The sequence below is a fragment of the Hyla sarda genome (assembly GCF_029499605.1).
Source record: "Hyla sarda isolate aHylSar1 chromosome 1 unlocalized genomic scaffold, aHylSar1.hap1 SUPER_1_unloc_18, whole genome shotgun sequence".
In the NCBI taxonomy this organism is placed as follows: Eukaryota; Metazoa; Chordata; class Amphibia; order Anura; family Hylidae; genus Hyla; species Hyla sarda.
Window position 1 is genome coordinate 344229 of NW_026607579.1, and position 15129 is coordinate 359357.

At 45.7% G+C, this 15129-nt stretch overlaps 1 protein-coding gene across 1 annotated transcript; it reads right to left on the reverse strand.

The window, feature by feature from the left end:
- Positions 1-5175: 5175 nt before the first annotated feature.
- Positions 5176-6061, reverse strand: LOC130298040 (DNA damage-regulated autophagy modulator protein 1-like). Its single transcript, XM_056550924.1, has 2 exons — positions 5937-6061; positions 5176-5850 (listed from the first exon to the last, which is right to left on the reverse strand). Exons 1-2 carry the CDS (start codon positions 6059-6061, stop codon positions 5250-5252), a joined length of 726 nt encoding a protein of 241 aa, XP_056406899.1. The 3' UTR covers positions 5176-5249.
- Positions 6062-15129: the final 9068 nt, after the last annotated feature.

Below are 15129 nucleotides of genomic sequence, written 5' to 3' on the forward strand. Positions count from 1 at the left end.
AGGTCCGCAGGTTGAAGACCACTGCGGCCTTCTTCATCATCCCCTTCATCATCATCCCCCCCCCTTCATCATCACCGCCTGTCAATCCCTTCATCAGTGGTCTTCAAACGGCGGGCCTCCAGATGTTGCAAAACTACAACTCCCAGCATGCCCAGACAGCCATCGGCTGTCCGGGCATGCTGGGATTTGTAGTTTTGAAACCTCTGGAGGTCCGCAGGTAGAAGACCATTGCGGCCTTCGTCATCATCCAGCCCCCCCACCTTTTTGTTTTGTACTCGCCTCCCCTCGGCAGGAAGTTAGGGTGAGCTGGTCCTAGTGACGTTGCCCTGACGACTGTGCGTAGGGTTGCCACCCTGCCGGTATTTTACTGGCACAGCCGGTATTTTCATCTACATTCCGGGCTGTGCCGGTAAGTTTGGATGAGAAATACAGGCCATGCAATGGCCGGTATTTTTCATTCCCTGACGGGCGGACTGAGCAGCATCCCCAGAAGAGCACTTCTTTCATGACCGGCAACTACATTTTGCCTGTGACCTGCAGGCTGCCGCACTACAGTTTCAGCCCCCGACACAAAGCCCACTGACTGTCGGGCCGTACAATGCCCAGGTCTGACACCACCAGCCTGTGACAGGGAGAGCTCCGTGCAATGACAGGAAGAGACTGTACAGTGCTGGGGAGGGGGCGTGCACCTCCTGTCTCCTCCCTCCCCCTCCCCCTGCTTCTCTCTGCTGTGCAGTCTTACAACCCTCCATAGGCAGAGCAGGGAGGGGAGAGGAGGAGAGGCCGTGTATCCTGTCTCCCTCTGCTGCGCAGGGCGGGTGAGTGTCTGTGTGTGTATGTGTCTGTGTTTACATGTGTCTGTGTATATATGTGTCTGTGTGTGATTATATGTGTCAGTGTATATGTGTGTCTGTGTGTGATTATATGTGTCAGTGTATATATGTGTCTGTGTGTGATTAAATGTGTCAGTGTGCGTGTGGGGGGGGGGGGGGAAGCTGCCTAATGTGGGGGACAACTAATCTGGGGTACAACTATGCTCCTAATCTGGGGGACAACTATGCTCCTAATCTGGGGTACAACTATGCTCCTAATCTGGGGGACAACTATACTGATCTGGGGGACAACTATGCTCCTAATCTGGGGGATAACTATGCTCCTAATCTGGGGGACAACTATACTGATCTGGGGGACAACTATGCTCCTAATCTGGGGGACAACTATGCTCCTAATCTGGGGGACAACTATGCTCCTAATCTGGGGGACAACTATGCTCCTTATCAGGGGGACAACTATGCTCCTAATCTGGGGGACAACTATGCTCCTAATCTGGGGGACAGCTATGCTCCTAATCTGGGGGACAACTATACTGATCTGGGGGACAACTATGCTCCTAATCTGGGGGATAACTATGCTCCTAATCTGGGGGACAACTATGCTCCTAATCTGGGGGACAACTATGCTCCTAATCTGGGGGACAACTATACTGATCTGGGGGACAACTATGCTCCTAATCTGGGGGATAACTATGCTCCTAATCTGGGGGACAACTATGCTCCTAATCTGGGGGACAACTATGCTCCTAATCTGGGGGACAACTATGCTCCTAATCTGGGGGACAACTATACTGATCTGGGGGACAACTATGCTCCTAATCTGGGGGATAACTATGCTCCTAATCTGGGGGACAACTATGCTCCTAATCTGGGGGACAACTATGCTCCTAATCTGGGGGACAACTATGCTCCTTATCAGGGGGACAACTATGCTCCTAATCTGGGGGACAACTATGCTCCTAATCTGGGGGACAGCTATGCTCCTAATCTGGGGGACAGCTATGCTCCTTATCAGGGGGTCAACTATGCTCCTAATCTGGGGGACAACTATGCTGCCTAAACTGGGGGACAACTATGATGCCTAATCTGGGGGACATCTATGCTCCTAATCTGGGGGACATCTATGTTACTAATCTGGGGGACAACTATGCTCCTAATCTGGGGTACAACTATGCTCCTAATCTGGGGGACAACAATACTGATCTGGGGGACAACTATGCTCCTAATCTGGGGGATAACTATGCTCCTAATCTGGGGGACAACTATGCTCCTAATCTGGGGGACAACTATACTGATCTATGGGACAACTATGCTCCTAATCTGGGGGATAACTATGCTCCTAATCTGGGGGACAACTATGCTCCTAATCTGGGGGACAACTATGCTGCCTAATCTGGGGGACATCTATGCTCCTAATCTGGGGGACAACTATGCTGCCTAATCTGGTGGACAACTATGCTGCCTAATCTGGGGGACAACTATGCTGCCTAATCTGGGGGACAACTATGCTGCCTAATCTGGGGGACAACTATGCTGCCTAATCTGGGGGACAACTATGCTGCCTAATCTGGGGGACAACTATGCTGCCTAATCTGGGGGACAACTATGCTGCCTAATCTGGGGGACAACTATGCTGCCTAATCTGGGGGACAACTATGCTGCCTAATCTGGGGGACAACTATACTGCCTAATCTGGGGGACAACTATGCTCCTAATCTGGCGGACAACTATGCTCCTAATCTGGGGGATAACTATGCTCCTAATCTGGGGGACAACTATGCTCCTAATCTGGGGGACAACTATGCTCCTTATCAGGGGGACAACTATGCTCCTAATCTGGGGGACAACTATGCTCCTAATCTGGGGGACAGCTATGCTCCTAATCTGGGGGACAGTTATGTTCCTTATCAGGGGGACAACTATGCTCCTAATCTGGGGGACAACTATGCTGCCTAATCTGGGGGACAACTATGATGCCTAATCTGGGGGACATCTATGCTCCTAATCTGGGGGACATCTATGCTACTAATCTGGGGGACAACTATGCTCCTAATCTGGGGGACAACTATGCTCCTTATCAGGGGGACAACTATGCTCCTAATCTGGGGGACAACTATGCTCCTAATCTGGGGGACAACTATGCTCCTAATCTGGGGGACAACTATGCTGCCTAATCTGGGGGACAACTATGCTCCTAATCTGGGGGACAACTATGCTGCCTAATCAGGGGGACAACTATGCTGCCTAATCTGGGGGACAGCTATGCTCCTAATCTGGGGGACAACTATGCTGCCTAATCTGGGGGACAACTATGCTGCCTAATCTGGGGGACAACTATGCTGCCTGATCTGGGGAAAAACTACCCGGCCCTCCACAATATTTTTAGTTTCTCATGTGGCCCCATGGGATAAATAATTGCCCACCCCATTCCTCCTCAACATCGGACATTCCTTAACCTGGAGCCGCCCGGGGAAAGGAGAAAGTGAAGACAAGAGACTGGTGAGACCTCTCTGCAAAATTGTGTATTTAATGCAGTGTTTCCCAACCAGGGTGCCTCCAGCTGTTGCAAAACTGGTGGGGCAAGCTGTGCATAACTAGCTTGCCCCCTGACTGGTGAGCAGTAAGGGGTTAAGAAATATACAGGCAATGTTTTAGCCCCCTCCCCCACCTGTAAAACTTGCCAGTGGCTATAGTGGTATGTCCCATGGGTGGGGGGAAGGAGTGCACCAATCAGGGGTTTAATAGTTTCCCGGGCTTTCAGGGGCCCTCCCCTGGGTATTTATAGCTGTGGTGCCTCCCTTCCCCCCTCAATCTGCCCAGGACCCGGAGTTTTGCCCTCCCTCCCTCTCTTTTTTGTATCTCTGTTTATTGTAAGTCACAGCTTGGCGGTAAGAAGACGGTGAAAGCGGGGTCAACCCGGGGTAGACCTCCACACAGGACGGTGTGGCAGCACCTCTCGGGTTGGTAAGAAGCCAATCGGTGTCTTTGTTACAGTTAAATTGTTATTTATATAAGTAATTTTATAAATAAAGCTGTGGCCGATTCCCACCCACGGAAAAGTTAAATTGTTGTTGTGTCAGTTATTATTTAATTATTTATTGTAGTAAGGGGGAGGGGTAGTTATAGCCTGCTAGGAGCTAATTGGGTCTCAACAGTCTATTACTCCCAGCATGCTCAGACAGCCTTTGGCTGTCCGGGCATGCTGGGAGTTGTAGTTTTGCAATAGCTGGAGGCACCCTGGTTGGAAAACACTGATTTAATGTTTTAATGTGTGAAACTATCTGCTGCGCTCTGTATCTAATCCTGTCATGTGTGATACTGTCTGCTGACCTTGTATATCCAAATCTGTCATGTGGGATATGAGCCTGTGTATCTAATCCTGTCATGTGTGATACTGTCTGCTGAGCCTGTATATCCAAATCTGTCATGTGGGATACTATCTGCTGAGCCTGTGCATCTAAATCTGTCATGTGTGATACTGTCTGATTAGCCTGTTTATCTGACGTTGCGCAGGGGGACGTCACTCGTCATCAGAGAGAGCCAGCGTTGCTGTCGCGCACCACCACTACCGCCGCCGCAGGCATAAATAATGTTTTGGTAGGTATTCTCTAAATGTAAATTTTTTGTGCGATATAGGAAAATTCCCCCCGCATATATATATATATATATATATATATTGTATCCCTCCAATCCCCTATGCCATTTCTTAAACCCCTGATCCCTCAGCCCCTATGCAATCGGGCCCCTCCCCTATTGTAGCTCCACCCCCACATAGCCACACCCATGATCGGTATTTTTCTGAGGGAAAGGTGGCAACCCTATCTGTGCGTCGTCATCAAGGCAACGTCACTAGTCCGGGACCGGACCCGAAGCGTGGAAAAGAGGGCCCCCTGGTTAAAATGGACAGCCCGCAACGACTAACCCTCCCCACCGGATGGTCCCTGCACCATAGAGGGCCCGAACCAGCTAACCCTTCCTTCCCACCGAGGGGAGGTGAGTACAAAACAAAAGGAGGGGGCTGGATGATGACGAAGGCCGCAGTGGTCTTCAACCTGCGGACCTCCAGAGGTTTCAAAACTACAACACCCAGCATGCCCGGGCATGCTGGGAGTTGTAGTTTTGCATCATCTGGAGGTCCGCAGGTTGAAGACCACTGAGAAGGGATTAACAGGCGGAGAGATCACTCGAGTATAAGCCGAGGGGGGCATTTTCAGCACGAAAAATGGTGCTGAAAAACTCGGCTTATACTCGAGTATATACGGTAGGTATTACACGTCACACACCAATATTTTTCTTTTATGTTTTTTATTTTTTTTGTATAGGTAATATTACCATTTCATATTATTTTTTTTATGGTTTTTCCGTGTCCTGTGCAGTATCTCTCCCAGAAGTCCACTTGATGGCCCACGTGGTGGTCTACACCCCGAAGTCATCAATTCTTACTCTAAGAGAGAGTTTGCAGCTGTTCCTGGAGACGGTTAACATTAACCTCTGCATGGTGGAATAATAGGTCACGATGTTTATCAGGATCAGTAGAAGCATCACCCACTCGATGATTATGGTGGTGATTTCACGGATCTCGTCCCAGTCTTCATCATCATAGAATAATTCCTGTAATGTTTTATATCCAAAGTAGAAAATTGCGCAGGTAAAAGCCAGGGCACAGCAGGTGCATCTACTATGGCGGATGACTTTCTTTGCTCCTGGTAATTTATACATCTGGATGGACTGCCCAAGGTAGTATAAGGCTTCACATGTAATGGAAATTACCATGCTGACAAAGTGTATCCTGGGATATTCTTCGGGGGACAATACATGCATGACAGCTGTGGCAAAACAGGAGGCCCACACAATGGCCAGCAGGATCCTCTGGATCAGGACCTGATGACCCCTGAACTCTTCAGTATGCATAACCATATACTTATAAATAAGAAAGGTTAGTACCAAAGTGCCAATGGATGTCCCTATGAAACCAATTCTCAATAATATGTTTTCGGGAAAGAAATTTCCCACGTCACTGTGAAGGAAAAGAAACCAATGTTATTGTGGATATTTCCTCACTCCCAACCCATGAAATAAGAATCTTGTGCTTGTTTATCTTACCTGATGTGCATCAGTGGCGAGGCAGCATGGCCGAGGACGACCGTCACGATGTAGCTGGTGGCAAGCCAGGCCGCACACCAAAACGCCAACAGAAGGGGGACGAACCCCAAACCTTTTAGCTCCATCTCAGTTAAGAAGAAGAAATAGAAGTTGCTAATCGCACTGTACCAATCTACAGAATGAAGGCTCGGGCGGCTGTCAGTGGAATGTCAGGACTCCAGCTGTCTATGACATCACATGTCTGATGTCACGATGACTGCTTGTTTCTTAGAGCTGACATGATTTAGTATCTGCTATGGACAGAACCTGATGTTGCTACTATGGACCTTACAGACCCCAGAACCCAAGTAATTAGTGCAGGGGCTCCATTTTTATCATCTCATATTTCACATTATTTGAGTTCCAGGGCTCGGATACATTTGCACCCTCTATAGCAGTGGTCTCTAAGCTGTGAACCCCCAACCGCTGCAAAACCACAACTCCCAGCATGCCCGGACAGCAACTTTGCATAAGGAAATAGTCTAATTAAACTTTTCTTATATATAGACTCCCCGACATCTCCAAGGATAAGCATCTAAGGGTCTCGTTCGATCTTAATGTTATACCTTTTTTCAATAACATCGATGATTCCAAAATTTATGAATATAGGAATAATTCCATATAAGATACAAAAAGTTAGCATCCTCCATTTCTGGAAAAGTTTCTGAGTTGCCCAAAGCAACCAATCAGATTGCTTCCTTCATTTTTCAGAGGTCTTTTCAAAAATGAAAGAAGCAATCTGATTGGTTGCTATGGGCAACTGCATAACTCTTCCTCTACACTGGTTTTGATGAATCTCCCCCATAGAGAGAGATTTATCAAAACCTGACCAGTGGAAAAGCTGCTGAGATGCCCATATCAACCAATCAGATTGCTTCTTTTATTCTTGAAAAAGCCTATGAAAAATTAAAGAAGCGATCTGATTGGTTGCTATGGGCAACTCAGAAACTTTTCCTCTGGACAGGTTTTGAGTTTTGATAAATCTTCCTCTATGGGGGAGATTCAGCAAAACCAGTGCAGAGGAAGAGTTGTGCTGTTGCCCATAGCAACCAATCAGATTGCTTCTTTCATTTTTGAAAAGGCCTCTGAAAAATGAAGGTAGCAATCTGATTGGTTGCTATGGGCAACTCAGAAACTTTTCCAGGAAAGTAAAGTTTAACCACAACCAGGGGCGGATCCAGAGTCTAGTCTCGGGAGGGGCACTATTAGAGAATTTTGCATTGGCGGACAGAAAATAAGGTGTTTTTTAACCCCTTAAGGACGCAACCCTTTTTCACCTTAAGGACTGGGCCCTTTTTCGCAATTCTGACCACCGTCACTTTACGAATTAATAACGCGAAAACGCTTTTACCGAATATTCTGATTCTGAGTGTTTTTTCGTGACATATTCTATTTTATTTTGGTGGTAAATTTTCGGCGTTACTTGCATCCTTTTTTGGTGAAAAATCCCCAAATTTAATGAAAATTTTGCATTTTTCTAACTTTGAAGCTCTCTACTTGTAAGGAAAATTGATATTCACAATAAATTTTATTTTTCTTCACAAATACAATATGTCCACTTTATGTTTGCATCATAAAATGGACATATTTTTGCTTTTTGAAATTAGAGGGCTTCAAAGTAGAGAAGCAATTTTCAAAAATTTCATGAAAATTGCTAAATCTGAAGGGACAGATGTTACAGAACTACAACTATTTAAAAAAAAAAAAAAAAACGTATAGGGTTCCCCGTATTTTAATTCTCAGCACAATACCAACCAAACAGCAACAGCCTGACGTTACCAGGGTGGGCGGGGACCATTGTTACTGGCCCTCCCCAGCCTAAATAACGCCAGCCTGTTACCGCCTAGGCCCAGGAGAGCCATTTTTGACGCTCCGGGCCTGTTGGTACCGGCTCTTCCCGGCACCCCTGTGGCGGTGGGTACCGGGTAATAATTGGGGGTTAGCGCTAGCTGTTTTTGGGGCTAGCGCTAAGCCCTGGCTTAGTAATGGATTCAGTCAATAAGACCAGCTTCCACTACTAACCCTGAAAATTCAATAAAAAAAAACACAACACATTGGAAAAATTATTTTATATAAAAAAACACTCCCCCACAGCCCTCGTTAACCATTTTATTAAAAGAAAAAAAAATCCACCGTAATCCATTGAATCCGCAGTAATCCTCTGCATACACGGATCTGAAACGAGAAGGAAAAAAACACAAAAAAATGGTTATGACATTTTTGTCGCTGTCCGCTGGGGAGAGCACCCATGATGCAATGTCTACCCAAACAGGGAGCCACCATTTGGTGCAAAACTACAACTACTAGCATGCCCAGACAGCCTTTGGCTGTCTGGGCATGCTGGGAGTTGTAGTTTAGCAACAGCTGGAGTCTCCGTGTCTGGGTAGACACTGCCAGAAGGGTCTGTTCACATTATACAAAATGTACAATGTGAACAGAGCTTCAGATTAACTAGCCTTGTTCCCTTCTGTAGCCCCGCCCCCTAATGACGTCATCACTAGGGTCGGAGCTACACGGACCTGCCCAGTACTCGAGAGAAGTAAGCGGACTTCGTCTTCTGTATACACTATATACAGCTATCTATAGATAGCTGTAAATAGTGTATACCGCCCAAAGGGTTAACCTACACTGTCCAGCAGTGTAAGTTCACTCTTCCCTTGCTGGGCTTGCGCATAGCGCACAGCTCAGCAAGGGGTTAAGTGAGCCAGCAATGTGTATACTGTATACACATTGCAGGCTCACTGTAAGTTCTTGCTGGACAGTAGATATACCTTGTATACCTACGGCTCAGCGTCAGCTGTTCTCCCGGCTCTGTAGCCATGAGAACAGCTGATCCCGACATTCACATCAGGACATTGCAGAAGGTGTCAGGAGGAGTGACATCCGCTGGGATCTGTCCCTTACTGCAGGTACTAATAGTCCCAACATGGAGCACACTCTGCTCCATGCTGGGAGCTGTAGTACCTGCATTAATAGACATATCATAGCGAGACATATCACAGCTCTGCGGGAAATATGAATATGTGTATATATACGTGAGTGCAGGGGACCATAGAAGAGCTGCCGCCCCATCTATACAAGAGGATCGCAAGGGACCCCAGCGATCTGTCAATTAGTACAGGTAACTACTACTCCCAACATGGAAGAGTGTGTTCCATAATGGGAGTAGTAGTACTACCTAAAAAATGTTTTTAAAAAAAAGTGAAAAACACGCACACACTACATTTTCATTATTGTCGGCTACATTTTTAGTGCTTTACCCGCTCACATAAATTGATCCCTGTTTAAAAATTAATAAACATTTCATAATAAAAAAGATACATTTCGTTAGATACAATTTTTTCCATCACTACTGTGTCTTTTTTATTATGATTTTTTATGGTACCCTACGAAATTTTTATAAAAAAGGCATCTCCATAAATTTTTCAAAGTTTTCAAAGTCCAAAAAAAGAATAAAAAGATTTACCGAATGTACCCGAATACCGAATGTATCCGAAAAAAATCAACCCCAAACACCCGAATACCGAATGTATCCGAAAAAAAATCAGCCCCGAACACCCAAATACTGAATGTATCCGAAGAATCAAAACCGAAAATATTGCCGAACCGAAAAGTTTTTTCCAAAACGAAACGAAACAAAACAAAAAATTTTGTAGTGCACAAGTCTAATGTGTGGCAGTGACTGGGACACAATGTCAATGACAGAAAGGTAATATATTATTAATATTAATGACAAGTAATATTCTTAACCCCTTAAGGACCCATGACGTATGCATACGTCATGGTCTTTTCCTGGTCTCCGCCGCTCACCCGGTGGAGATCGCAAGCGGATCCCTGCTGAAATCCTTCAGCAGGGATCCAGGGCAAATGCCGAGGGGGGCCACGTAGGCCCCCCATGTCGGTGATCGCCGCAAATCGCTAGGGAAATCACCCCTGCGATCTGCGGCAATACCGGGCTGATCGGGTCTCTGGGACCCAACCGCCCGGTAATTTTGCATGATCCTGGCTGTCACAGAAGGCCAGGACCATGCTAAAGTATAGGAGCGAGGTGCCACCTCCTCCTATCCCCTGCGATTCTTCGGTTAGCTAACCGACCAATCGTACGGGGGGGGGGGGGGGGGGTTAGGGGTTACTTCCTCCCGCCCTGCCCGGCCCCTGGAAGTCCGGAGAGGACAGGAGGAAGACCAGAGGACGCGACGGGGGAGTGCTGGGGCCCGGCCCCGGTACTCACCTCGTCCCTGAAGACCCGGATTCCGGCCATGAAGACGGCGGCGGCGACAGGTGAGTGGATCTTCAGCCGTGGTCGGGCCCTTTACAGCAATGCACGTCGCCATAAAGCCCTGTATACTACAACTCCCAGCATGCCCAGACAGCCCTTGGAGTTTTGCAACATCTGTAGGTCCGCAGTTTTGGGACCACTGTGCCCTTCCAGATGTTGCAAAACTACACATGCTCAGCATGCCCTTACTGTCCAGTCATGCTGGGAGTTGTAGTTCTGTAACATCTGGCCCTTCAGATGTTGCAGAATTACAACTCCCAGCATGACTGGACAGTTTTGGCATACTTGGAGTTGTAGTTTTTCAACATCTGAAAGGGCACAGATTGGGAACCACTGTATTAGTAGTCTGCAAACTGTAGTCCTCCAGATGTTGCAGAACTACAACTCCAAGTATGCTGGGAGATGTAGTTCGGCAACATCTGGCTCTAAAGATGTCGCCGAACTACTACTTCCAGCATGCCTGAGAATGTTTGGAGTTGTGGTTTTGCAACAACTGGAGGCACACTGGTTGGGAAACATTGTCTGTTTCCTAACTCAGCGTTTCCCAACCCGTGTGCCTCCAGCTGTTGCAACACTATAACTACAAGCATGCACTGATAGACTGTGCATGCTGGGAGATTCCCCCCCCCCCCCCCCCGTGAATGTACAGGGTACATTCACATGGGCAGGGGCTTAAAGTGAGTATCCGGCTGCAAGTTCGCGATGCAGCAAATTTTGTGCGGCAGCTCAAACTCGCAGCGGGAAACTCGCTGTAATCCCCTGCCCGTGTGACTGTACCCTAAAAACACTACACTACACTAACACAAAATAAAATAAAAAGTAAAAAACACTACATACCCACACATACCCCTACACAGCCCCCCTCTCCAATAAAAATGAAAAACGTCTGGTACGACACTGTTTTCAAAATGGAGCCTCCAGCTGTTGCAAAACAACAACTCCCAGTATTGCCGGACAGCCGTTGACTGTCCAAGCATGCTGGGAGTTTTGCAACAGCTGGAGGCACCCTGTTTGGGAATCACTGGCGTAGAATACCCCTATGTCCACCCCTATGCAAATCCCTAATTCAGGCCTCAAATGCACATGGCGCTCTCACTTTGGAGCCCTGTCGTATTTCAAGGCAACAGTTTAGGGCCTAACAAATTTTGGGGGGCTTAAATAAAAAATTTTACACTAACATGCTGGTGTTGCCCTATACTTTTCATTTTGACAAGAGGTAAAAGGGAAAAAAGACCTCTAAAATTTGTAATGCAATTTCTCCCGACTACGGAGATACCCCATATGTGGGCACAAAGTGCTCTGGGGGTGCACAACAAGGCCCAGAAGGGAGAGTGCACCATGTACATTTGAGGTGATCTGCACAGGGGTGGCTGATTGTTACAGCGGTTTTGACAAACGCAAAAAAAAATAAAAAACACATGTGACCCCATTTCGGAAACTAGGGGTGCAGTGAGAATTGACACCCCACTGGTGTCTGACAGACCTTTGGAACAGTGGGCTGTGCACATTAAAAATTTTGTACAGCCCACTTTTCCAAAGATTTGACAGACACCAGTGGGGGGTAAATGCTCACTGTACCCCTTGTAATGTTCCTCAAGGGGTCTAGTTTCAAAAATGGTATGCCATGTGGGGGTTATTTTGCTGTCCTGGCAACATAGGGGCTTCCTAAATGCGACATGCCTCCCGAGCAAAATTTGCTCTCAAAAAGCCAAATATGACTCCTTCTCTTGAGCATTGTAGTTTGCCCGTAGTGCGCTTAAGGTCAACTTATGGGGTACCTCCATACTCGGAAGAGATGGAGTTACAAATTTCAGGGGGTATTTTCTGCTATTAACCCTTGCAAAAATGTGAAATTTGGGGGGGAAACACACATTTTAGTGAAAATAAACATTTTTTTTTTACGTATGCAAAAGTCATGAAACTCCTGTGGGGTATTAAGGCTCACTTTATTCCTTGTTACGTTCCTGAAGGGGTCTAGTTTCCAAAATGGTATGCCATGTGGGTATTTTTTGCTGTCCTGGCACCATAGGGGCTTCTTAAATGCGACATGCCCCCGAGCAAAATTTGCTCTCAAAAAGCCAAATATGACTCCTTCTCTTCTGAGCATTGTAGTTCGCCCGTAGTGAACTTCAGGTCAACTTATGGGGTACCTCCATACTCAGAAGAGATGGGGTTACAAATTTTGGGGGGTATTTTCTGCTATTAACTCTTGCAAAAATGTGAAATTTGGGGGGAAACACACATTTTAGTGAAATTTTCTTTTTCTTTTTTTACATGCAAAAGTCGTGAAACACCTGTGGAGTATTAAGGCTCACTTTATTCCTTGTTACGTTCCTCAAGGGGTCTAGTTTCCAAAATGATATGCCATGTGTTTTTTTTTCCTGTTCTGGCACCATAGGGGCTTCCTAAATGCAACATATCCCCCAAAAACCATTTCAGAAAAACGTACTCTCCAAAATCCCCTTTTCGCTCCTTCGCTTCTGAGCCCTCTACTGCGCCCGCCGAACACTTTACATAAACATATGAGGTATGTGCTTACTCGAGAGAAATTGGGCTACAAATATAAGTATACATTTTCTCCTTTTACCCCTTGTAAAAATAAAAAAAATTGGGTCTACAAGAACATGCGAGTGTAAAAAATGAAGATTGTGAATTTTCTCCTTCACTTTGTTGGTATTTCTGTGAAACACCTAAAGGGTTAAAATGCTGACTGAATGTCATTTTGAATACTTTGAGGGGTGCAGTTTTTATAATGGGATCATTTGTGGGGTATTTCTAATATGAAGACCCTTCAAATCCACTTCAAACCTGAACTGGTCCCTGAAAAATTGTGATCTTGGAAATTTTGTGAAAAATTGGAAAATTGCGTCTGAACTTTGAAGCCTTCTGGTGTCTTCCAAAAGTAAAAACATGTAAATTTTATGATGCAAACATAAAGTGAACATATTGTATATGTGAATAAAAAAAATTATTTGGAATATCCATTTTCCTTACAAGCAGAGAGCTTCAAAGTTAGAAAAATGCAAAATTGTCAAATTTTTCATCAAATTTTGGGATTTTTCACCAAGAAAGGATGCAAGTTACCAAAAAAATTTACCACTATGTTAAAGTAGAATATGTCACGAAAAAAGTCTTGGAATCAGAATGATAACTAAAAGCATTCCAGAGTTATTAATGTTTAAAATGACAGTGGTCAGATGTGCAAAAAATGGCTGGGTCCTAAGGTGTAAAATGGCTGGGTCCTTAAGGGGTTAATATTTGCCCAGCAAGAGACTATTGGAAAACCAGAGGGCTAAATGAATAAAGAGAAACAACTAGTTTGAGAAAATACTGAGAATCTGAAGACTCCAATGACACGTCTAGCGCTGCCGCAGTCTGAGGAGCCTGTGAGGTAACGGGCGCGTAATGCTGAATAGTGGAGAGAGGGACAGAGAGAGAATCTTGCGGGAACCGCCCAGTTTAGAAGCAAATTCCCATAGCAAACCTCTTCTAAACTGGGCGGTTACCGAGACACGTGTCATCAGAGATTACTTAGACAGAAAATAACAACCTAAACTTCAGAAGCTCATAAGTACTGAAAGGATTAAGATTTTTTAATAGAAGTAATTTACAAATCTGTTTAACTTTCTGGAGCCAGTTGATATTTAAAGAAAAAGTTTTTCCCTGGATAACCCCTTTAAGGGGTTAAGGGACGCCTATACCTCTTATAACCTATGCCGTGTGCTGATTGGTGGATACCTTGCTGATTACCTACCTGCTATCACCTGCGTTCACCTGTGTTTTTTCTCTTCTTATTTCCGTTAACTCTTTTGCTGCTGTTTTTTCACTAAAAGAAAGATTTGGCACTATAATACTCGCCTCTTGCTTGTAATAAAATCCTGTATTAGTAGGTCTCTCCCATTGACTATGCGTGAAGCAAACATAATTCTGCTGTTAAAAAAGGGAAAGAACCTTCTTTCAGCTGATTCATATAGACCCATCTCTCTATTAAATTCAGATGCCAAAAATATTGCCAAGGTTTTGGCAATGAGATTGGCAAAGGTTTGTAACAAAATTATTGCTACTGACTAAACCGGCTTTGTACCGAGCCGAAATAGTCATGATAATTTGATTAAGCTGTCTGCTAATATTCATATGCCGGAGTAGGGGCTCCGATCCATCCTGTCGATAGATGCCATGAAGGCCTTCGACAGGGTAGATTGTAGCTACCTCAGGCAGGTGATGGAGAGGTTTGGGTTGGGTGGCAGATTTTTGGAATGGGTCAGGGTCCTGTATGTTTTAGATCTTAATAAAAATATCAGATTTAAAAAAAAAGAGAAGTTTTCCAGGTCCTTATACGGCAAGGACTGAAGTCCCTAGGACTGTCAGGGTCCGCTTCCCTAGTTATACCCTAGTCACCCCTTAGTAAGTTAACTCCATAAGGACACATGACGTACTGGAACGTCATGTGTCCGCTCCCGATCTATAATAGCGGGTCGGGCTGTGGCTAAAAGCGCACGGCATTGATCGCAGTGCCGCACGCTATTAATCCTTTAGACGCGGCGTTCAAAGTTGAACGCCTCGTCGAAAGTGAAAGTATGCCAGTTAGCTCAGTGGGCTGTTCAGGATAGCCGCGGCGAAATCGCGGCATCCCGAACAGCTTACAGGACAGCAGGAGGCTCCCTACCTGCCTCCTCGCTGTCCGATCGCCGAATGACTGCTCAGTGCCCGAGATCCAGGCATGAGCAGTCAAGCGGCAGAATCATCGATCACTGGTTTCCTATGAGAAACCAGTGATCAATGTAATAGATCAGTGTGTGCAGTGTTATAGGTCCCTTTGGGAGCTATAACACTGCAAAAAAAAAAGTGGGAAAAAAAAGTGAATAAAGATCATTT

Excerpts from the sequence above, each read along its gene's own strand:
- LOC130298040 (XM_056550924.1), bottom strand. The coding sequence starts at position 6,061 with ATGGAGCTAAAAGGTTTGGGGTTCGTCCCCCTTCTGTTGGCGTTTTGG. Across the intron at positions 5,851-5,936 it reads TCGCCACTGATGCACATCAG|TGACGTGGGAAATTTCTTTC; the intron begins GTAAGATAAACA and ends TTTCCTTCACAG.